The 23,226-nt window shown below is 36.7% G+C and overlaps 1 protein-coding gene across 3 annotated transcripts in view; it reads left to right on the top strand.

Moving 5' to 3' along the window:
* The window catches only part of LOC121315621 (runt-related transcription factor 2-like), a 73,439-nt gene that overhangs the window by 45,391 nt on the left and 4,822 nt on the right, over positions 1 to 23,226 (top strand). For 2 of the 3 annotated variants that reach the window (XM_041249873.1, XM_041249872.1), the window contains exons 4-7: positions 538 to 642; positions 1,697 to 1,774; positions 16,246 to 16,422; positions 18,384 to 18,545. In XM_041249873.1, coding sequence (XP_041105807.1) covers positions 538 to 642; positions 1,697 to 1,774; positions 16,246 to 16,422; positions 18,384 to 18,545 — 522 coding nt within the window. The remainder of the gene's footprint in view (positions 1 to 537; positions 643 to 1,696; positions 1,775 to 16,245; positions 16,423 to 18,383; positions 18,546 to 23,226) is intronic. The other variant, XM_041249871.1, reaches the window with a different exon arrangement.

A 23,226-nucleotide genomic window follows, 5' to 3' on the forward strand; every position in this document is an offset into this window, starting at 1 on the left:
CTGATTGTTGGGGAATGAGTTGGATCAAGCTCATTCAATTAAGTATCTAGGTTTATTGTGTGTTTCACACAGCTGGTGTAAGAGGAGATACAGCTTCTCATGTTCATGGAACACACACACACTGATATCAGATTCCTTGAGAGACTGGGGCTCAGATACTTGTAACACATCAATAAGTTCATCTTCACAATGATTGGAGAAGGGGTAAGTCTGGAAAAAGGCATTTTAAAATAAATGTACCTCATGATACCAATGTTAAACCCAGTGAGGGAAGGTCTATTCAACTTCATTAAACATATAAGTAGTGGTGTATATGGACATTCTAGGTAATTTGGGGGTGCATTAACTATATGAGGTCCTTTATTACAGTAGGCCACTGAAATTGTCATTGTTTATTGTTCATTGGTCTTGAATTCAATTTTGTCAGTAACCCACAGCCATCATCATCACCAACTGCAAAATGCAAATGAGCGGGAACGCTGAATGCTGCACATTGTACATGAAAGTTATGGATTTTTAATCTTTTATGTTTTGCAGGCAAGAGCTTCACATTGACAATCACAGTATTCACAAACCCACCCCAAGTGGCAACTTACCACCGAGCAATAAAGGTTACTGTTGATGGACCTCGGGAACCAAGAAGTAAGTACCCCAGTATTTATCAGTGTGCTGTAATAATAATAATAATGGACAAGGTTAATGTGCCCTGCTGGCTTGCAAGTCAGGCTTTAGAATAATCATTTTAAAATACTTGTGCCATTGCTGGCAAATTGCCCAACATTTTTACACAACTGGAAAACAAAACACAAATGTGGTTGTGTGGTGACAGGGTGGAGAACAAGTGAGAAAAAACAACATTTACAAAGATATATTTTGTAGGGTGTAGGGTATCAATGTGCCCCCCCCCCTGCACCCCCTCATATTAATCTGACATATTGAAGTTATATATATATATTGTACAATTTGAAGGTTACTTTTGGAAATATATGGGAGATTAAAACTGCCACTCCCTGCTTTTTATTGTCATTTTATGAAACTTTCTCTTGAAGGATTATAATTACCAGTAAAGACAGAACACATTATTGTCTTTCTGCCATTGTTCCAAGACACAGAGTGTCTGGAAACATGTCTCCTGGCTACCTGAAATGTGTATAGGCCATTTCAGAATAAATAATCAGAGAATTGTGATATCCCCTGGCACAAACAAAAACAACACATCGAACTTGACAGTACTATTTATAATAACCTTTGCATTAAAGAACTGTACAAACACTGCAGGTTATCAGATTTGTAAGTGAGTAATGATGGCCTTGCTAAGGGTTTAAGATGTGGGTGTTAGCTCTATAAGAGGCTTTATTGAAAAGAATGACAAGAGTGGAGCAATAATTCGTTAAATTAGGTGGCTCATGAGTGCATACTGTATTATTAGTGATTATAAGAGTAGACCATAGTATTGTAGAAGAGCATGTCCACCAGGTATGAGTATGTGTGGAGGGTGCTTTTGACATTTGTACTCTGTACCTTTCAAACATTATCTATATGTCACCATGTATTTATCTTAAGCCTCCTACAGTACCAGGGATGCAAATTTGGCGCTATGGTGGTAGATTCTAGTGCCAGGGTACCTCATATAGCACCAGCAATATTAAATTCTGGCACCAGTAGAAATGTTTATTTTATTTTTTTAATTCCATAGCAACCATAGATGGTGATAGTTTCTTACTGGGTCTGGACTATGACCCAGCCACACTCATCATCATACACAGGAGAGAAGGTTTGTGTCGTGAGGCAAGTTTAACTGCAGAAACTGTCGCAAACATGTCTTTGTAGTACACTTTTACACAATTAACAATTACATAAGCAAGTCAAAAAGGTATGTGGGCAATAGTAGACTTAACAGGTAATGATAAATGATGCATTTTGCGATTTTCGTGTGCGCAAACCTCTTCATTTTACTTAACAAATTAAACATATTTTGTTGTTGCATATAATCACAGATTTAAATTAAAACCAAATTAGTTGTTACAGCTAATTGTAAATCTAATCCATCAATAAAATTAATCAACAATGTGCACAGCTTTCTTTCTAACTATCGAGAGTAGCTGAATTCATAAACTGTTGTTTTGTTAATACAATTTGTTGAACGTTTGCCGTCTTTATTTTCTTAATATTGCAATTTTGGTCTTAAGCGCTTACATAATAATGTACAGCACACAACTGTGTCTAATACCGTTTTCTCACAGAAACTCGTGGGGGTGGTATTTAAGGCTCAAAACATTTTTAGGCACTTTCAAAACAGTTTAGCGCCCATCTTCAAAACGATTTGCACCCCTGAGTAGATAAAACATTATAGAATTGGATCTGTTCCAAACTCAAGGGTTGAACCTCAGTTTAATCTTTTGGTTTGACCGTGGATCATACTGTCTGTAAATACTTTCTGTGAAATGACCAAATTATCAAATATAAATCACTGTTGTTAAATACAGTACACACACACACACACACACACACACACACACACACACACAGAAAACATAGTTAAGTGCAGTCTTCTAACAGTAAGGTTGGGTACAGTAGCAGAGTTATTGTTTTCCATCACTCAATACACACACTAAATAGCCATCATTACTTAATATGACCTTTGGATTGCTGTTCTAAGGTAAAGAGGGAAGTAAAGCTACCATTAGCTCTTACTAATGGGGCATACAAAGTTTATGATGTCCATCAATGCCAGCTGGTCTGGCATGCAGCTGTTCCAGGATGAATTTTATTCATAAAAATATTGTATTCATAAAATATCTTTCTTTTTTTGGTGCTAGAATCAATGCTATCACATCACAAACAAGTTTCATGTTTCTTCTTTTCAATAATCACATCTGGCATTGGCAGTTGGAGCCACTTCATAACAGCACATGATCATCCTTCATTACCAGATTAAAAACTACCCCATGGCATCATTGATGTGCCTGACTTTGATCTCCCTCACTTTTGATTCATCTTCCTTGTTTTTAAACTTTCTTGAAAAGGACAGCGGCAGATGACTTCCTAACACTAGATGATTGGGTAGAATAAACACACAGAAAAAAACATAATAATTTCTGTACCAATTTCAGTGTATCATAAATGTAGGCAGATGCGGGAGGGTCTTTTCCTAGAAATCCAAATTCACACATAATTTTTGCTTGGGACGTCTGTGCGAGGATGTCATCAAGTATATGTCCCTTTCCTCACTTCGTCTTTCATATAACTTTGTTGAAAGACTGATATTATCTAACAGATTTTAGAACTACATGTTTTACTTATGCAGCTTAAACAGAATTGTACTAGAAGAGATCATGAATTTAAAAAAAAAATGTAGATTTATAGAACAATGGAAATTTGACACAATAAGTGCATTTGACGTAACATGTAACATTTCACTTACATTACGATAAGTGAAAGGCTGAGTTCAGGATAATAATACATCAATAATAATTGTTCGCTGAAAGACTTTTGAAAGACTTAACTTAAACACGTACTAGCAGGAAATAAACAGTAAATCATTCGGATTAAGAAAAATAACAAACATCTGTAGTAGGGAAAGGTAATGTTAAAACTAACAGACCGAAATAATTGGATCACGTTCATAATGTTGTGCTTTGTGCAGTTGGAGCTTAAGGTTTTATTTTTTTTTGGTTGTTGACTGGGCTGTCAGGAGCTAGACAGGTGGCCAGGCAGGAAATGACACATCAAGAGGCACTTGTGTTGTGCAACATTTTGAGAGACTGATGCAAGGATCTGCTGCCTGTTTACGCACTCTTTAAGGAACAATGAGAATGGCAGAGCTTCTTCTCTGGGATGAACGCTGTGCTTGAAGTAGAAAGGAAGAATTCTGCTGGAACAGAACACTCCAAAACAAATCAGATTCCTGCAGCGCCGCAGTCTGGGCAAAGCCAGCGCCGGTGGGTCTATATAGACTATACTCATTCAGTTATGTCCAGTTTTAGGATCCCTTTTCTGCTCCATGATTTATGTCAGTAAAGGCTCTTCATTTACAAAGAGGGGTTTTCTTTGCAGTCACTGAACATTAAAAAAAAAATGCATGTAAGTAATTAGGAGGACCGAAGGAATTTGGCATACCAGTACAAACTCATAGAGGAAATCTGTAAGTAGGAAATATAACTGAACACACCCTTTCTGTAATTCTCAGAAGGAGGAACATGTGGCCAGTGCTTGATTCATTGCAAACTATTTTTTCTAAAGTGAAAAAGGACCTACAATAAACAACTCAGAGTGTTCATTTAATATTTATACCAAGTTGCTACCACTATACTGCTACTGGTCTACTGAAGTTAGAAGTCATCATGAAAGAATTAGCAAGACTTACTCAGGACCAATTCAGTTTCCTGCATTCAACAGAGTGCATATGGAACCATCAATCCCAAATAATAATAATTAAAAAAATCCTCACATTATTTCTTATTGCATGAAATTACATCTTCCTAAAATGCTTTTTTACAAGATAAGTTAACTGAATGTTGGCAGTGTACTACTACTTGATTTACTAGTTGAGGTTGTCTAACACCTTGAAGTAATACATTATTTGTTAGCAGAACCATCGTTTAGTAGTACACCGGCAGTGATAATACTCCACTAATATTACTGTTATGCACTGCTTATGTATTTGACATGGTATGGACTTGCACTTTCAGGAGTGCTTGGGCTGTACAAACACAGCAACCACACAGTATTTTAGTAATGCTTTAGCAGTAGTCAGGGAAGATGTAATATTAACAAGTTCCTTTTGTGAATAAATAGCCTGCACTTCAGCAAAAGATTAACAAATTTGGTGCAGTGCCCCTTCCAGGAAACGAGAGACAGAGTAAGCTCTCTCCTCTGACAGTAAATAAACACAAGAAGACATTTCTTTGCCCAATTCTATTATAGCTGGTTTTTATGAGAACCAAAACAAATAATAGGAACTAGGCAATGGCGTAATTATGTATTTTTAAACCTGTTCTCTGTTTCTTGAATAACATAATCCCCTTAGTCACTAAATCAAAATGTTTTATGAGAAGTTGAAGTTTGATTAAAAGAACATTGCTGACATCTGTTCTTATAAAGCTCCAATGGATTTATTTTTAATTTACATTTTCAATAGACCTTAATAATTCCACGTATTTGGACAGTAAATTACTAAACAAGACTAATTACTGGTTAAACATTTTAAAAGAAACTACTTTTTAAAACTGCAGTGTGCCTCTTTTCGGGTGTGTAGCTCAAATCATACTGTTTATAATTTATATATATATATATATATATATATATATATATATATATATATATATATATATATATATATATATTATTTCAACCACAAACCTATTTAGTTTGTGTTGTCAACCTTTAACCTTGACCTACTTACTGTTTGACCTGTTGTGGGCCACAAGCTGAAACAGAACTGCCCGCGGTTGTTCAGATATTTTTTGTGTTGAAGCAGGCTGCATTTCATTTGTAGAATGAGCGTGTTAATATTAATGCTTCTAGAAGTATTTAACAATGGGACTCGCTGCAGGTTCCACTTGCCAGTGTTTATTATGATCAGGCTCTGTTTTCTATGGTCTTTTTTGCGTGCCTAATAAGATGACAACTTTTCCTTGTTTTCTTGGTATGCCGCGCACGCAAAGCTGGGTTTACAAATATATGTATTTGTTTTTTGATGTCGTTAGAGTCAGGGATAATAGTTTGGTTTTGAAGCCGCTTAAACAGGTAGTAAAAATAATTCGGACTATTAGTCTCGGGGGAGAGGGGAGGGGGTTTGGGTTTAGAGCAATAGAATCTTCAAACTAGCTGTCTGCCAGTTTAACAGCTTTTGATTACCAAGCACTCTGAAGTTGAGTAGCATAGACCGTTAGTGATGATGTTTTGCAGGAAACTAATAGTTACATTTCTGAAAACACTGAAAACAATAATTTCTAATATGGGGTACACACAGCATCTTAAAAAAAGTTTTACCCGTGTTGAAAAAACAGCTCTGCTGTTCTTTCCTGTTAAACTATCCATTTAACAAAACAAATAAAAAATCTTTAGATGTTAAGAAAAGCTTAGATATTTTTTCAACTTGAGCTGAAAATTCAAATTATGAAGATGTTTTCTTTATACACGCTACTTAATCAAACAATAGTTTTTTGTTTTGTTTTTGTTTCTAGGTGCTAGTACAGTTTTTTAAAGTATGCTGCAACTCTGTGTGTGAGGGCGGGTAACTAAAAGCAGGATGTGAATTAGACAGGAAATGGATATTTTAGGCAATTTATTATTTTTATCTTCCAGAAACTGTAGGTGGCACAAACTGTAATTATAATAATAAAAATTATACTAAATTATATATATATCAGACACTGACCTTGTACCAGTTGTACAGTCATATTCAAGCCCTGCTTTTTATGACCTTTACATATGAGCACACTTTACTGACTTCAGTCTGGGCTAGACTTTTGTAAGAGTTTACAAGTCAGTAAAGCTAACACATAGCCCAGTCTTTAACAAAATTACACTATTTTATTCTGAGTAAATTGAGTAAAACATCAAAATGTGAATCAGTCTTGCAAAATGCAGGTAATGACAGGGCAGTGTGGGAGATGTGTGTGTGTGGGCAGGTATTACTATCAATGTGGGGGAAAAAATTGAGAAAATGTCCCCACAAAGACTCCTGAAAAAACGACGTTGTGGGGACGTCCCCACTTTGTAAAACACCTTTTTAAGAACGAAATATGCCTTTAAAAAAAAACCTAAAAGTGCCAAAATATTTAATTTGTCGACTTTCACTCTGTGTGAAGTTTTGTCTGACTGGAGTTAGAAATAGTAAATAAAAATATAATGAGAGTCAATGAGAAGTCCCCACAAGTATAGGAAAACAAACGTGTGTGTGTGTGTGTGAGTGTGTGTGTTTCATTAATCAGGTGCAGCGCTCCAGTACTGTACCAGGTCTAATAGACATTGCAGATCAAACAGCATTGGTTAATTAGCATCAGTGTCTCGCTAGTTTTTTTTTTTTTTTTAAAGAAGCAAAGGCGGGCCTATAATTGTGAGACGGTTGTTAGAAACCAAACATCAGACCTATCAATCAAACATAGTCCAAGTATACATTTACTCTTATGTTTGCCTTCAACCACAGTAGTTCAGTTCAAGAAACCTGCACTTGTAGATATGCTATGTACATCTAAACCGAGCCCAGTATACTGGAGTGCCTCGCTGTTATACAGCTTTGTACAGCTGGTAGTTTAAGAACTGAGGGGGCTCATTTTTTGGTAGCTGTATTGACTGAGGACAACAGGAAAAATGTCTGCTTCTATATTTAGAAATGAAAGGACATCATTTTTAAATAGTTTCTTTCAGGCAACTTGCTCTTGATTGCTACAGTCTGTCTTTTAAAAAAAATTATTAGGCTAGAAAAACAGTGGTCTCAAATAAAGTGTATTCTCGCAGGTTTCGCAAATCGTTTGTTCTGCAACTGCAGCGTCAAATCGTTTATGATCTTAAATTAATTGACTTACAGGCCTTGAAGAAAATAAAATACATGATTGACAATGAATCTGTACAAAAAAAAAATTATTTTAGTGCTTTGTAACCGCCCCTTTAATTATTACATTTTTCTTAATATATTATCTGCATACTTCAGCGCATTGTTTCGTACATGATTCCCATAAAGATTCTTGAGTGCAGTAGCCAGGCAGACTTTAAAGCTTTACCTCACTGTTTGTCAGTTCAGTGAGCGTTGTAAATGACATTGCAGTGCTTGGAGCTTGTCCATTTCTCTCTCTCTCTCTCTCTCTCTCTCTCTCTCTCTCTCTCTCTCTCTCTCTCACTCACACACACACACACACACACACACACACACACACACACACACTCATGCACGCACACACACACAGAGTACGTGCGTGTGCGCGGGTGCGCGTCGTGTGGTGTGACACACATGCACCCACACACACACACACACAAAGATCTTCTTCCCGACTCATGCACACATTGTTCTGTTTATTTATTTTTTTACCTGTTGCTGTCAAAATAAAAAAACAAAAATGTTGAATTTAATAAAAGCATGAATTTCTGTTGTAATAAGGTCCCCAATGGGTCAGCTTGCACTTATAGACAAGTTGTGTGCTTGTTGCAAAACACGATGGAAGACGTTTTTTGATTTATCTATATATATATATAGATATCTATTATATATATATATATATATATATATATATATATATATGTGTTTTGAATAAATTCATTAATAGCATAAATTAATATATCAGACTAAATCTTGTCATTAAAGGCTAGTAAATATATGCCTCTCAAAACACACCTCTCTCTCTTTCTCTCTCTTTTTCTCTCTCTCTCTCTCTCTCTCTCTCTCTCTCTCTCTCTCTCTCTCTCTCTCTCTCTCTCTCTCTCTCTCTCTCATAGTAAATCTCCTCCCAAAATCATAACTCATAATAAATCAAATATTACAATAGACTTTTTGTTACACAACAAACTAAATTTCATTTGTCTCTAGACGCTGTTTAAGCATGCCAACAGCGAATCAATTTATAAAGCCCTTATACTGTAGTGTGTGTGCCCTTTCTTGGCCTGGTTTACTTCCTGCAGCCTGGAACGCATGGACCACACATACTTCTGGCACCATTCCACCCCAGCCTGGCTTGTTCCTCATCAGCCAGCTTTTTGAGACCCCTGAAATTGGTTGGGTGCCTGGTCTTTACCCTTTTTTTCAATAACTGCCGTCTTTGGCCTTGTGCACAAAACAATGTATTGTTTCTTCAGTAAATGACAATTGAGAGGAACAGTAGTTTTCAAGGAGGAATTCCAGAGAGACTCTACTGCAGGGATTGTTTTTATAGTTTTACGTGTTTTCAGGGTGTTGGCGCAGCAAAGGTAAATCAGCCAAAAGCACCATTTCACTTTTAATTTGTAGTTCCCAACACTTGAGTGAAATGTAGAAAAAAAAATCAATACCTGTCACAAAGTAAGAGAAATAAATCACCAAAGATAAAAATGTCCTTCTTTTTCCTTTTTTTTTTTTTTTTTTTTTTTGTAGATTTTTGCAGACTTATGTGTATATTACAGGACATCCGAGTTTAATGACAATTAATCTGTTTTGTCAACGTGGAAATGTACTAATGAACACACTTATTGTGACTTCTGTATCATTTATATTAAATTATTTATTTCTGTTTTAAAATTGAACATTTGCCTGCAAAAATATATCTTTTTATAATGCATAGGATTTGATGAAACTATAACCTTCAGTTTGCAAGCGTGTTGTGTTACTGTCAGTGCTACACAATTAGTTCAGAAAACAAGCAGCATTTTGAAAGAGGAAGTCAGCTAGCTGAGAATTGTTAGGACTTATTTTACATTTTGGAGATTTTTCAAGTCATCATCATCATCATCATCATCATCATCATCATCATCATCATCATTTTGAGAGTCTGATCTTGATCTCTGAAAGTCTTTGGTTTCCTGTCAGTGTAACTCTCACTGTGGTCCCCATTGGCACAAGGAAGTACGGTTCCTCTCGATACTGGTTGATGAGAGTAACGCTATTTGTTGTCCCCACTGGACAAAAAAGAACGTTAATTTCTGAGAATTAGCTATGCTGAAGGATAGCTTGTATATTAGATAAAAGTAAAACATAAATAAATAAATAACTAAATAAATAAATAAATAGATATTGAAATAAAGGAATACATAAATCAATACATAGACATGTATATTTCTTTATCTAGATATTTATTTATTTCTTTTTCACTATCACATATAAACACTGCCATTTAATACTTTATGCAATGAAAATAAATTACAAAATAAAATACATATATTAGTGAAGAGATTTTTACATGCTTTCATATATTTTTACTTTCAAATTAAAACATATACTGAAACGACCCAGACAACTGCTTTGTTGCAGGACTTGTTGTCTGTTCAGTTTGTCTCGTCTGTCTATTATGTTGCATACATTGTAAGGAGAACAGGTCACACCATTACTTAGTATGGGAAGGGGGAGTGAGTGAATGAGTGGGGAGAATGTGTGTTGCTGTTTTCGGGGGTTGCAGAGCATGGATGTGACTGGTTGATGAGCTGGACAGCGGCGGGAAACGTTGGGAAGTTCTATAATAAAGGGGCGCATGAGCAAGGGGACTGGAGACAGTCCAGCGCTGAACTTGAATGAGAAACTGTGGGTGCGACTGAGCAAGCGTGTGAGCTGTGACTGGAGAGAATATGCAGTGAAAGCATCAAGACTAAAACGCAGGGTTATTATTATTTTGGTGCCGTGAATTCCGGGCCCCTGACAGGAATTCTCTGCAGTTTCAAATAAAACTAATTTCATATTATGTACATACTGTACATACTTTTGCACACATACCTTTAACATGCACACATATATAAAGGCAGGATTTGAACCTTAACTAGTCATACTTTCACTCCAACTGCATAACCACTACGCTACACAGATTCACATCTTAACCCTTTCAACAGACTAGGCTACTATTTACGTTTATCCTAGCCAAACGGCAATACATTGCCTCAATATAGGTTGAACAATTTTGCTATTCCTGTACTGTGTGTGTTATTATCCATTAAGTGAAAAAAGAAGTGATATCTGAAACAAAAACATATTGGAAATGTGAAAAAAAGCCAAGTTATCAAAAGTGCCCAGCCATTTATAGTGGAGTTATCAAAAACACAAGCCAAGTTTCAAGAAACCATTGGGGCAGCCTTGCCCAGCACAAAGCAAATAGGCACAATGGTAAAATCGATGGGGCCAAGGTTGCCCCAATTGTTTCTTCTAACTTGTATCAAAAACATAAGCTAAGTTAGAAAAAACAATTGAGGCAGCATTGGCCAACGCCAGGGTTATAGGCACAACTGTAAAAGTAGTGGAGGTCAAGGAGGGGTTTGTTTCAGATTTTCCAACACCATTAGAGCTACAAAGAAAGAAAGAAAGAAAGAAAGAAAGAAAGAAAGAAAGAAAGAAAGGACCATATACTTATTCTTGTACCCACGGTGTAGTGTTGGGTGAGCATAGACTTTTCCATTGTTTTTTAAACCCTTTCATTTTATCTCCTCTTCAGGCATATGTGGATTGGTCAGACACAAACTTGTGTTAAAGTCATTATATCTTTTTTTGTTTTGTTTTGTTTCTTTTTTTTTTAAACCCACACAGTTGTTAAAACCTGCATAAACTTGTTGTCAATAGCAATTTATGTTCTTTGTAATTTTAACAGGACTCCCTATTATTTTGCATAGTCCCAGTACTTTCCTATTTCTAGATCATGCATTCCACTGTACATGTTGGCAGAAGGAACACCTTGGCTATGCAATGAAGAGAAACAACTCTCCATTCTCTACTAAACAATGTATATGTTCCATTTTAAACAATTAACAGTTAGTAACAGCCAAGTCTTCAGATAACCTTTAAACCTTCAAAGTACTTTTGAGAGGTCCAGAATGCCTCATGTAATATTAGGGTTGTGCCACTTTCATTAGTTATCATTTTAAGCATTTACAATATATAGAAATGACCTGGCACAAATACATTATCTTTGTATGAGTGCTTTTTACTTAGTGTGTGGGCTATACTGTTGTTTTTCTATGTCTCTGTCTTTTATTTTAGGGACTTTCCATAACAACTTCATAAAATTAACCCATCCCTAGTTTTATTTAGCAGTGTTATACTGGTATATATTTAACAGAGATCCCATAGCTCTTTTCAATGAGCTTTCAGCCAGTTCTGCAGCTGACTGAGAGAGGATTATCTCTGGGACCACACAGTGATTCGTTAGTTAGTTCTACCCATCAGAAACTCAATTTGGACACTGAGTGGCACTTTCTGGAAAGACGTGGCTTGTCTGGCTAAAGTTATTTCTGTCTCATAGCATTTTAGGGCCAGGTAAAATGAATTCCAATGCTATCAGCCAGGTTCATTGCAGGCAAATCTAATTACACTTAACCACTGAGGCTTGATTTCGGTCCATGTCTAGCAGAAATAGTAGGAAGCCCTATAACTGCAGAAGAGATGACAGAATTAATATTAGCACTTTGTCTATCCGGCTCATATTGGTAGGTTTTGTTTGCCAAAGAGTTACAGCAATTGTGACTTTATTGCATTTTATATTAATTGTACGTCAATGAATACTTGGATCACACATTGCAGAGGCTAATTGAAACACACTTGCATTGGGTACTGTATATCTGCTACTCCATTTGATCCTAAGGTTATAGAATCATGGTTCGCCAAGCATAGAAACCACCTAATTTAAATACATTCGCCCCCCCACTCTCCCACAACTTAAAATTATGTTTGAAAGAGTCTGTTCCTCAAGCAACTGGCCAAAAATGTAATAATCATCTTATTTATCCATATTTCACGCTGTCAAAGGCTTTTTTTTTTTTTTACCAGTCAGAATGTACGTATTTCGCCCAGTACGTTGCCTGTACAATAAACAAGGCAAGCTTGGACTAATCAGATGTATCCTGCTTATAATTTTATACAATCAATTTTTAATGCTTTTGTGGGAGTAAAACATATTTCACATGTTATTCTTCCGTCCACGGGGAAAGTAATGCCACGCTCTCTGCCATACACTTGGCCAACATTTTTTTTTTTTTTGCAGGTCCTATTTTTTGCAACAAGAGAGATATTTTATGAATTATACCAAACAATGACTGAAAACTATCAATCTATTCCAGTCAGGACTGTAGTGCACTGAAACACTGAAGGACCTACTGTATCCTAACGAAAACCAGCAAAATAAAAGAAACTAGCAGCCCAGTTTCAATACTTTTACTCCAGTCTGTTCACAAAGCTTTACCTCAGAGGTGTTTTTTTTCAGTCTGTTTTATTAAACTACACACCAATCTGCAGCTTATAATATCTCAGCAGAAAAAAAAAAAAACTTGCAAAGAGCCTGGATGTTTAATTGCTGTTACACAACAGTAAACAGCTCCAATTTCTACTGGGTTGCCTTTTATTTATTCACTCAGTTTTTAGTGGGGCAGGCCCATAGATACAGTAACTTGTTAAAGATTGTATATCAGTTTCTTTGGGACTTTAAGACTAACACAACAACAATAAACAAGTTGTCAAACATTAGCCCTTGCAGCTGCCATATTGACACTTCAGGGTCACTAAAGTACCTTACTGGAAACATATTAGTGCTTTTCTATCGGAATAAATCTAACCTATATTACGTAGTACTTTAGTGGTAATTTCCTAACTAGGAGTGTGCTTAAAATGAGACTAGTCCACAGTATGTTATACGTTGAACCCCTGCTCTCTGCACAGATGAGCTCTGCCCCTCAACACAGAAGATGATTATTTAGTCAAAGTTCAGTTTTTTAACTTGTATGGTGTCAGTAAGTTGCAAACTACATAAATTGAATACTTAATCTTAAATCAATGATATTTTATTTTCCCGTCCTGTCAAATGGGCCGCTTGTGAAAAAAAAACAAACAAAAAAAAAAAAAAAACTCCTGTTAATTTATTTTCAATTTGTTTCGTTTTTGTGTGTTCTTTGAGTGTGATTGTGTCTTGTAACTGGGCTGTGTCTGTATTGTGCTGCTTGTGTCTCTCACCCCCAGGACAGCACTGAAAATTACTTTTTTTTTTTTGTTTGCCTTGATAAAAACCTTAAATAAACGCTATAAACAATAGCTGGTAGAGTTTATGATAAACTATATCTAAAGAGTAATTAATCATACACACAATACTGTCAATTTTAACCACGCTCACTCATTATTAAATTAAAACACATGGTTTAATCTTAAAAATGAAAAGCTTGATGACACTCAAAGACACGGCTACATGCCCTATCTACTATGTGGCTATGAAGATGTGTCATTGCCCAGGACATTATGTCCTGTCTGGTAGTTAAATTCAAAAGTCTTGATTTATTTAGAAGTTATTTAATATTACTGCTGACATGGAATCTTTAGGAACTCTGAAAATTAAACGTAAACGCCTATTCTATGTTGAATATTCCAACATTATAATGGCAGTTGCTACTTACAGGTTGAGACATGACTATATATACAATGGTTTGCAGAAGTATTCACCCCCTGCAAAGTTTTCACATTTTGTTGAATTACAAATAATGTGTGCACAGGTTTTCAAACAAACTGTGTGATGTGCAGTTCTGTGCTTGCGCCAGACGTAATGCTTGGAATTTAGACTGAAAAGTTCAATTTTTGTCTTGTCTGACCACAAAACCCTTTTCAACATGTTTGCAGTATCGCAAACTCTTTTTCCACGTCTGCAGTATCGCTAACTCCATATGTTCTTTAAGGTGAGGCTTTTTGAATAATGGCTTCTTTCTTGCCATCTGTCCATACAGGTCAGCTTTGTGTAGGGACCGGCTTATTGTTGATGTGTGAACACTGACTCCCACCTCAGACACAGAACTTTGCAGGTCTCTCAAGGTCATTGTTGGCTTCAGAGTGACATCCCGAACCAGTTTCCTGCTTGCCCGGCTGCTCAGTTTGGGAGGGCGACCTGATCTGGGTAGTGTCTGGGTGGTATGATGCATCTTCCACTTCTTAATGATGAATTTCACTGTGCTGAGAGGGGTAATCAGCACCTTGAATTTTTTTTTACTCTCCTCCTGCTTTGTGCCTCTCTATCACTTCATCCCTGACTTGTTTCGAAAGCTCCTTGGTCTTCATGGTTGCTTTGTTGGATCACTATTTGAGTTGCAGCTTGAAAGTCTTTATATACCTGAGGGAAATTATCTACAAGTTAATCCACTTTAAGTACACACAGGCTGAAACCATTTCACTAATTTTGTGACTTTTCAAACAAATCATTTACACCTGAGCTGATTTAGGGCTGCAGTAGCAAAGGAGTTGAATACTTATGCGACTGAGATTAATCTGTTTTTCTCTGTAAATCTTATTTATTTATATTCTATGTGACTTTTTTTTAACTTTATCAATGTGTGTATATTCTACATGTAAAGTCTAATTTGAAAGCGTTATGGAGTATGAGCAGGTGCCAACAAAATGTGATGCAGGGGGTGAATACTTTTGCAAACCACTGGGTATGTATGTCGTATGTATATGTATATATATATATATATATATATATATATATATATATATATATATATATATATATATATATATATATATATATATATATATGTAAAAATAGTATTAGAAAAATGTTTTTTAGAGGGGATTGAAAAATCACAGTTACAATTGGGTCAGTTGAGTTAAATATACAGTACAGGACATACGACAAGCGTTTATTGTACATTTTTATCTGATTCCTTTCTTTTTTATTATTCAACTTCTTTCCTTAATGTAATTAGGTTTTGCAAGATTGAATGTAGCTAGCACCCCTTGCCAGCTGGAGACAGGCCACCTCCTGCAAGAATTTCTCCTTCTTCTGTGGGATATTTACTTTGCAGCCATTCAGAGTTGCCAGTTCAAGCTAGACAGGCAGGCTCGTTCTTTACAAATGCAGCCCTTTTACTGCCTTTACTATTGTTGAATTATATTGACACAAACTTTGTCAATAGATCTGCACCTGCAGAACTTTTCTTTCTTGTTTTTGCTGCCCTGGCTACTGTTTGTGTTGCTTCTTATTTTGCTTATGAATCCACACAGAGGCTGTGTAGCCTGGGGAGCAACGTGGAGGGCAATTTGCATGCTTGCCCTGCGTGCCTGCGATATGCTCTGTTCAGTGGCTGGGTGTCTTGTTGGGACACAGAACAGTTTAGGCTCAGGTATGCAGTCTCTTTTAAGAACAGATGTAATGTTTTACATTAAAATTATATGCATGGCTGACAATAAACCGGAACAGGTTTTCACAGCAACATATGTATACTCAAGCAGAAGATCCTATCTCGTATAACTGATTTAATATTTAACTTCTGATTCAGCAACTGATTCTAAGCAAGCACTTTTAGTGCTGCTAGAAAAAAAAAAACATGATAAAAGATGATAAAACCTCCCCTGTTAAAGATACTTTAGTGTACTATAACTTTTTGGCAGAACTACAGTATAGTATTGTTTTAGTATGGAGAATGAATGTGTGTGTTTGCTTAACAAGTATGCACATTCGTTTTGGCAAGAAACCGGTTCCCTTTTTTTCCCTGGACAACTTAAAAAATCATACTGTAAGAGAACACGGTTGCATTCTCTCTCTCTCTCTCTCTCTCTCTCTCTCTCTCTCTCTCTCTCTCTCTCTCTCTCTCTCTCGCTGTTCACAGGACACAGACAGAAGCTGGATGACCAGCCGAAGACTGGTTTGTTTTCAGAGCGCTTGAGCGAGTTGGAGCGTCTTCGCCAGACCACAATGAGAGTCAGTGTCCCGACACAAAACCCCCGATCCTCCCTCAGCGCAGTGCCTACACCCTTTAACCCGCAAGGCCAAACCCAGATCTCAGGTAAGGGGAGCGGGAGAAACCTGAGAGCCAGGCCTCGAGTCTGATGGCTTGAAAGACGCTAGTAATCCTGCAGAGGAATATGAGGAAATGTACTGCTTCCTGCTGCAGTATATACAGTTCCCCTTTAAAATATACCTGGTAAACCAACAAAGGAACCTGTCTTAAAGGTGCTTTCTAGTGCTATCAGATTTAGTGTTAATTATTTGTAATTAACAACTAGTCAAACCATATATAACTATAGTATTATATTCACATTTTGAAAAAGTAAGCAATATAACCACAGAAAAGCCCCCCCCCCCAAATAAAAACCCTGAAAAACATTTTTAATTTTTTTAATTTTTTTTTTTAATGATTTTATTTTTGTTGGCAGGAATATTGAAAGTGCCATCATCTTTTTAACTTGTGGTAGATAATGTAATTCATCTTGGAAAATGAAAATTCAACTTTCACTGTAGCAAGCATTAAACTGAAAAAAAAAAAAAAAACCTGTGCACTCTGTTAAGTCAAATGGACTTAAAAGCAGAGAGCATTTGTAATATTAAAATATGAGATAAATGATCGTTACGTCACTACACAAACAAGCGGGTCAGTCAACCAGTTGCCTAATCACAAACATCAACAACCTGACCAAGTGTGAGTGACAGCACTTTAAGAGAAAACACTGAAATACCTCAACCGCAGCCAGAGGATAAGGAACCACACAACAGAGACTTGTTGTGCAGTTTCAAAATACTGAGTAAAACTGCTACCCATATTGTAATGTGTTTGCATTTAGAGGAATACTATATTAGTATTATATGTTAGATTAGATCAGTAGAAATGTAATCAGTGCTGTTTTAACATTTTGTACACGGATTGTATTTACAATGCCAACAGGAACATTGTTGTTTTGATTTGCAGAGTGCTGTATTTGTATATTTGACTGGCCTCTTCCTGTCTAACTTGTTTAAGCTGATCTGGGCAGAGTGCCCTTGTATAAGCCCAGTCCATTAAATATTGTTGTTGAAAGAACTGCTTTACATTACACCCACAAATAAACACTCAAACAGTACTGTTTGCAAAAGGAGGATTTTTAAAAAAAAATTCAAATAAACCCGGTTTGCTTTGTTATGAAATGTTGACTTTCAGGGGAGGGGTTGTAAGGCCCCCAGGTCTTACAGTTATTGTATTCTGTAGTGAATAAGTACATTCAAAATCTCATTATATATATGGTATTTATTCTGAGAAAAGGTGGAAAGTGAAAAACAGCGTGTTGTACTTTCTGCCTTTTCATTTACTGTATTTGTTTTTAATAAAAATTTACTGTATTTGTTTTTAATAACATTTTACCAACACATACATTCTGGTACATGGTTTATCGCAGTGCTTTCCTCACCAAATTGCTAAGAACACTTAATGGAAATTTCACACATCACCTACTTAATGTTTGACTGCTTAATATTTAACTGAATATGATAATTGTTTGTTTCACATTAGTTATAATTGTTATAACTAACTAATAAAAGTAACCACAGCTACAATTTTGTGAGTGAGTGCAGTGGTCTTGCTGATGGACTGAATGCTTCAAATTTGGAGGTTGGTTCCAGTGTTGGCTGCTCTGGGAGAGATTTGCAAACTACACTCAACAGCAAGTGTAATGGGCAGTGGTGTGTAACGCACAGTCGGTATGGATTCTGTCCCCTGTTGGTGAGATGAGATGAGGTTAAAAGCCCTTTGCATTGTGGTTAAGACGCTCATTTGCGATACACTGGGTCGCTGGTTTGTGCCCAGCCTCCAACCTGTTACTCAAGCATACAGTTTTCCTGGAGATATTGTTGTAGGTGGACCACAGGCCTATAATTTGAGGACTGGTATAGAGTGGGGGGGACAGTAAAAACGACTGCTTTGCAGCCGACTGTTGTCATGTTTCGTGAAAATTCCAATTAGTAAAAGACCTGTTTTTCTTTTTTTTCCCCTTCCAGACCCCAGACAGCCCCAGTCATCTCCTCCCTGGTCGTATGACCAATCGTATACACCTTATTTGAGCCAGATGACTTCACCATCCATACATTCTACAACCCCGCTCTCCTCCACCCGAGCCACAGGGCTTCCTGCCATCAGTGATGTGCCAAGACGCCACCCAGGTAAATAGCTTTCCACTCCAGCACAGAAGAACTGTGCCAATAGGCTTTGTAGTGAAGTAGTGAGACCTCCAAGTCTGAGTGCACCGGGTTTTTTGGGGGAGAAGATTTATTAACTACAACTAATAAAGATGTGTAGTTACTTCGGTAAACGCTTACAAGACTCAATACCCAATCATTATGTATAGAGTCCATACAGATCTATATATATATATATATATATTATATATATATATATATATAATATATATATATATATATATATATTAATCAATTTTTTGGAAAACAGTCTTACGTATTATTCCTCCCACAAAACTTTTAAAGTCATATTCATTTATTGGCTACAGTCTCAGGCACCTGTTGGTTAAACACCAGGGAACTTTTACAGTCTCACCAGGCTAACCTACTGTGAACTTGTATAACATGACCACTTGTGAAAGTAGTAATAACAGGGCTGTAAGAGGCACAAACTCAGAGGAAGCTGAGGGATGATTCAAGGTAATATGAGAACTTGGGAAATAACAGTTGTAACAGTGCATTAGTTTAACACAGCTGTAGACTAATATTTCTTCTTTTGCTTGACTACTCATTTACATTTTTAATGTCTGTGATTTTTCTTTCATGCACCTGTTTGACAAACTGCCAGGTGATTTTCTTAAGGGTTTTTCTTATTTCTTTTTTCACAAAGCCTAGAGCAAATATTAAAGTTTAAATTACTTCTCACTGCGCTGGTTCATTGACAGGCTGAACCCAAGCCAAGTGCCTTGTAGGATTTGATTAGTTTAGATTTCTTCTCTCTTTCATCTAAGAGGAGGGGAACTTTGTTCTTTTAACAAACAGCAGCTAAGCACCTCATGGTCCTAATGCCCACCAAATTCAATTATTCAAAGAGACGTGTATAATACCTTATGTTCTCATAAAAAGTGACTGGCAGAAGCCAGGTCTCACACTGAATGAGAACCCCTGATTCCCTTGACCATTCTTCCAATAATGCATCCATTAAATAAAATAATAATGACAACATTTTTTACTGCAATAAACTGCAGTACAAGAAGAAAGTACTTTTCTTTACAGTACAATGCAATAAATAAATGTACCACATGGGACAAACTACCTGAGCAGTCATTTCTTGCCTCATCACCTGAATTCTCCTTTGCCTAAAGTTCCCCTTAGGTTTGCCAAAGAGTTCCCACAGTTGTACAGCCTGTACATATCCACCTCTTCTGTGTATCCCATACAAAGCTTTACTCAACACGTGCATTCCTTTCCAGTATCATACATTTGTGAAATACAGTACTGTGCGAAAGTTTTAGGCAGTTGTGAAAAAATGCTGTAAAGTAAGAATGCTTTCAAAAATAGACGTGTTAATAGATTATATTTATCAATTAACTAAATGCAAAGTGAGTGAACAGAAGAAAAATCTAAATCAAATCCATATTTTGTGTGACCACCCTTTGCCTTCAAAACAGCATCAATTCTTCTAGGTACACTTGCACAAAGTCAGGGATTTTGTAGGCATATAGTCAGGTGTATGATTAAATAATTATACCAAACAGGTGCTAGTGATCATCAATTCAATATGTAGGTTGAAACACAATCATTAACTGAAACAGAAACAGCTGTGTAGGACGAATAAAACTGGGTGAGGAACAGCCAAACTCAGCTAACAAGGTGAGGTTGCTGAAGACAGTTTACTGTCAAAAGTCATACACCATGGCAAGACTGAGCACAGCAACAAGACACAAGGTAGTTATACTGCATCAGCAAGGTCTATCCCAGGCAGAAATTTCAAGGCAGACAGGGTTTTCCAGATGTGCTGTCCAAGCTCTTTTGAAAAAGCACAAAGAAACGGGCAAGGTTGAGGACCGTAGACGCAGTGATCGGCCAAGGAAACTTACTGCAGCGGATGAAAGACACATCATGCTTACTTCCCTTTGCAATCGGAAGATGTCCAGCAGTGCCATCAGCTCAGAATTGGCAGAAAACAGTGGGACCCTGGTACACCCATCTACTGTCCGGAGAAGTTTGGTCAGAAGTGGCCTTCATGGAAGACTTGCGGCCAAAAAGCCATACCTCCGACGTGGAAACAAGGCCAAGCGACTCAACTATGCACGAAAACACAGGAACTGGGGTGCAGAAAAATGGCAGCAGGTGCTCTGGACTGATGAGTCAAAATTTGAAATATTTGGCTGTAGTAGAAGGCAGTTTGTTCGCCAAAGGGATGGAGAGCGGTACACGAATGAGTGTCTGCAGGCAACAGTGGAGGTTCCTTGCAAGTTTGGGGCTACATTTCTGCAAATGGAGTTGGGGATTTGGTCAGAATTAATGGTCTCCTCAATGCTGAGAAGTACAGGCAGATACTTATCCATCATGCAATACCATCAGGGAGGCATCTGATTGGCTCCATATTTATTCTGCAGCATTATAATGACCCCAAACATACAGCGAAAGTCATTAAGAACTATCTTCAGCGTAAAGAGTCTGTCTGGGATTACATAAAGAGAGAGAAGCAACTGAGGCTGCCTAAATCCACAGAAGAACTGTGGTTAGTTCTCCAAGATGTTTGGGCCAACCTACCTGCCAAGTTCCTTCAAAAACTATGTGCAAGTGTACCTAGAAGAATTGATGCTGTTTTGAAGGCAAAGGGTGGTCACACCAAATATTGATTTGATGTAGATTTTTCTTCTGTTCACTCACTTTGCATTTACAGTATAATCGTAAATCTTGAAAAACTACTCACTTCTAAATCTTTTGTAGTCATTTTTGTATTACTATAGTATAAATACATGTTAATTTGGATTTATATGTTGTTTTTTTCTGACTTTATGTGAACGAAAAGACGCACATTTGCCCGTTTTCCCATTGGAAATAGTGATATTTTGAAATATCACTGTCCTGGTCACAAAAGCAAAGTTTGTGGGGAATAATAGCCATTTTCTATACTTTTGAGGCATAAGCAATTAGGAAATAACACTTACTACCCAGGAACAAAAATTGTGTTACATAGTGTTATTAGTTCTTTACATTTTCCACTACATCTGTACAAGTATAAATTATTTCAAATAATAAACGGTAAATTGTATTTTACTTGTAAAATTCTAAAGGAAAGAGAAAGGCGTGGGATTGGTTGAACATAAGTGACATCACCAACTTAACGTTGAGAAGCTGAAATCTACCAATTCGTCCGTCGCGTCTACAATTTGAACGCAAGGTGATTTCATATGATTTTCAAGCATTCATATGAATCGTATACCCAGTGTGAACCAGTCTTTACTTACAAATTCTACATGAGTCAACAGACATTAGCAGTCATATTGCATGTTAGTTTATCCAACATAAACAGCTTTTAAAAACTTTGTTGACCAGCCACAATATGAACAGCTTCCAGTTTCTTTAATGAGCTCAATTATGAGCTGTAGCTCTTTTCAGAGACTTGGCATTGCAAACTATTTTGACAATGACATCAAAAGATAGAACCAATAAGCATGCAGCAGTTCTTTGGTTTATTAAACTCGTATTAAACTGCATTCTTTAAAAAAAAAAAAAAACACATAACGCATACAAGTAAAATTACAAATGTGAATGAAATTAAGACATGATATTTTTTTTTCTCTAAAAGGTCATTTATACTTTACTGTTAGAAATACTACTTTATACTCTGATTTTGTGGTTTGGCAAGGCTTGCATTTTTTTTCTTACCTTAATTGAAAACTTTATTCAAAAGTTGAACTAATAGTTTCAATAAATTACAAAGAGCATTCAATAATGTAAAAAACATGTGGTACACCCTTAGGCTCAACAAACTGCTCTGACACGGTATAATTTACCAACTTCCTTTATGATGCTCTTACCTTTTTACACTAACATGCAGATGGATTATCACAGAGCCCCTGCTAAAGCCTTGTCACTTTTTAAACTGAGCTGTTCTTTCCTGGAAGACGTTTTCTTTTCGAATTTTAGTTTTTTTTAAAAAAAATTTCTGATAAACAAAAAATGGACAATTGTAATTGACCACACATGTTATCAAATGAACACAGCTCTGACATTCACAGCACTTCAAACACTGGATTATAGTTCCCATGGCAGACACTGTGACAGAGAAGACGCCTCATGATTTATCATAACAATATTGCGTTTAAGGACACTGTTTTTAGGAGGAAAGTCTCTATTTCTTTGCGGCCCACTGTTTTGGTAGCCACAGCCTATTAGTGGTTTTCAATTTTTAGAAAACCAATATAAGGACTAAAAGAGCAGATTTGCCCTTTTTCTTTGGCTAATCGGAGGCACGCAACCACATCTGAGGGGGCACTTGGCTCATTATGAATTTCGTGGAAACTGTTTCCCTTGAAAGTGTTTCCATATGTGCACTCCCAATTTATCCCAACTTTTTCCTATCTGAATACAAACATGCACACACTGATTGGAGCTGGTTCAGGGATGTAACAAAAAGGCTCACGTGATCGCAGTGCTACTTGTGTGGCCTCTTTTAAAGATACAGTGTGCCGATTCTTGGCTTTCATCCCATTGTAATATCTGGTTTCAAACAGCAACTTTTTTCAATTTCACAAACCGTTAATCAATGCAATATTGATTTCTAAGTTCTTCCAGATAGGGCGTGTGGGGCTACACGATCTGCTTGCGATATTGTGGTAATTTTAGTCTCAATCAGTATTTAAAACATACA

Source organism: Polyodon spathula, chromosome 5 (genome assembly GCF_017654505.1).
Source record: "Polyodon spathula isolate WHYD16114869_AA chromosome 5, ASM1765450v1, whole genome shotgun sequence".
Taxonomy (NCBI): domain Eukaryota; kingdom Metazoa; phylum Chordata; class Actinopteri; order Acipenseriformes; family Polyodontidae; genus Polyodon; species Polyodon spathula.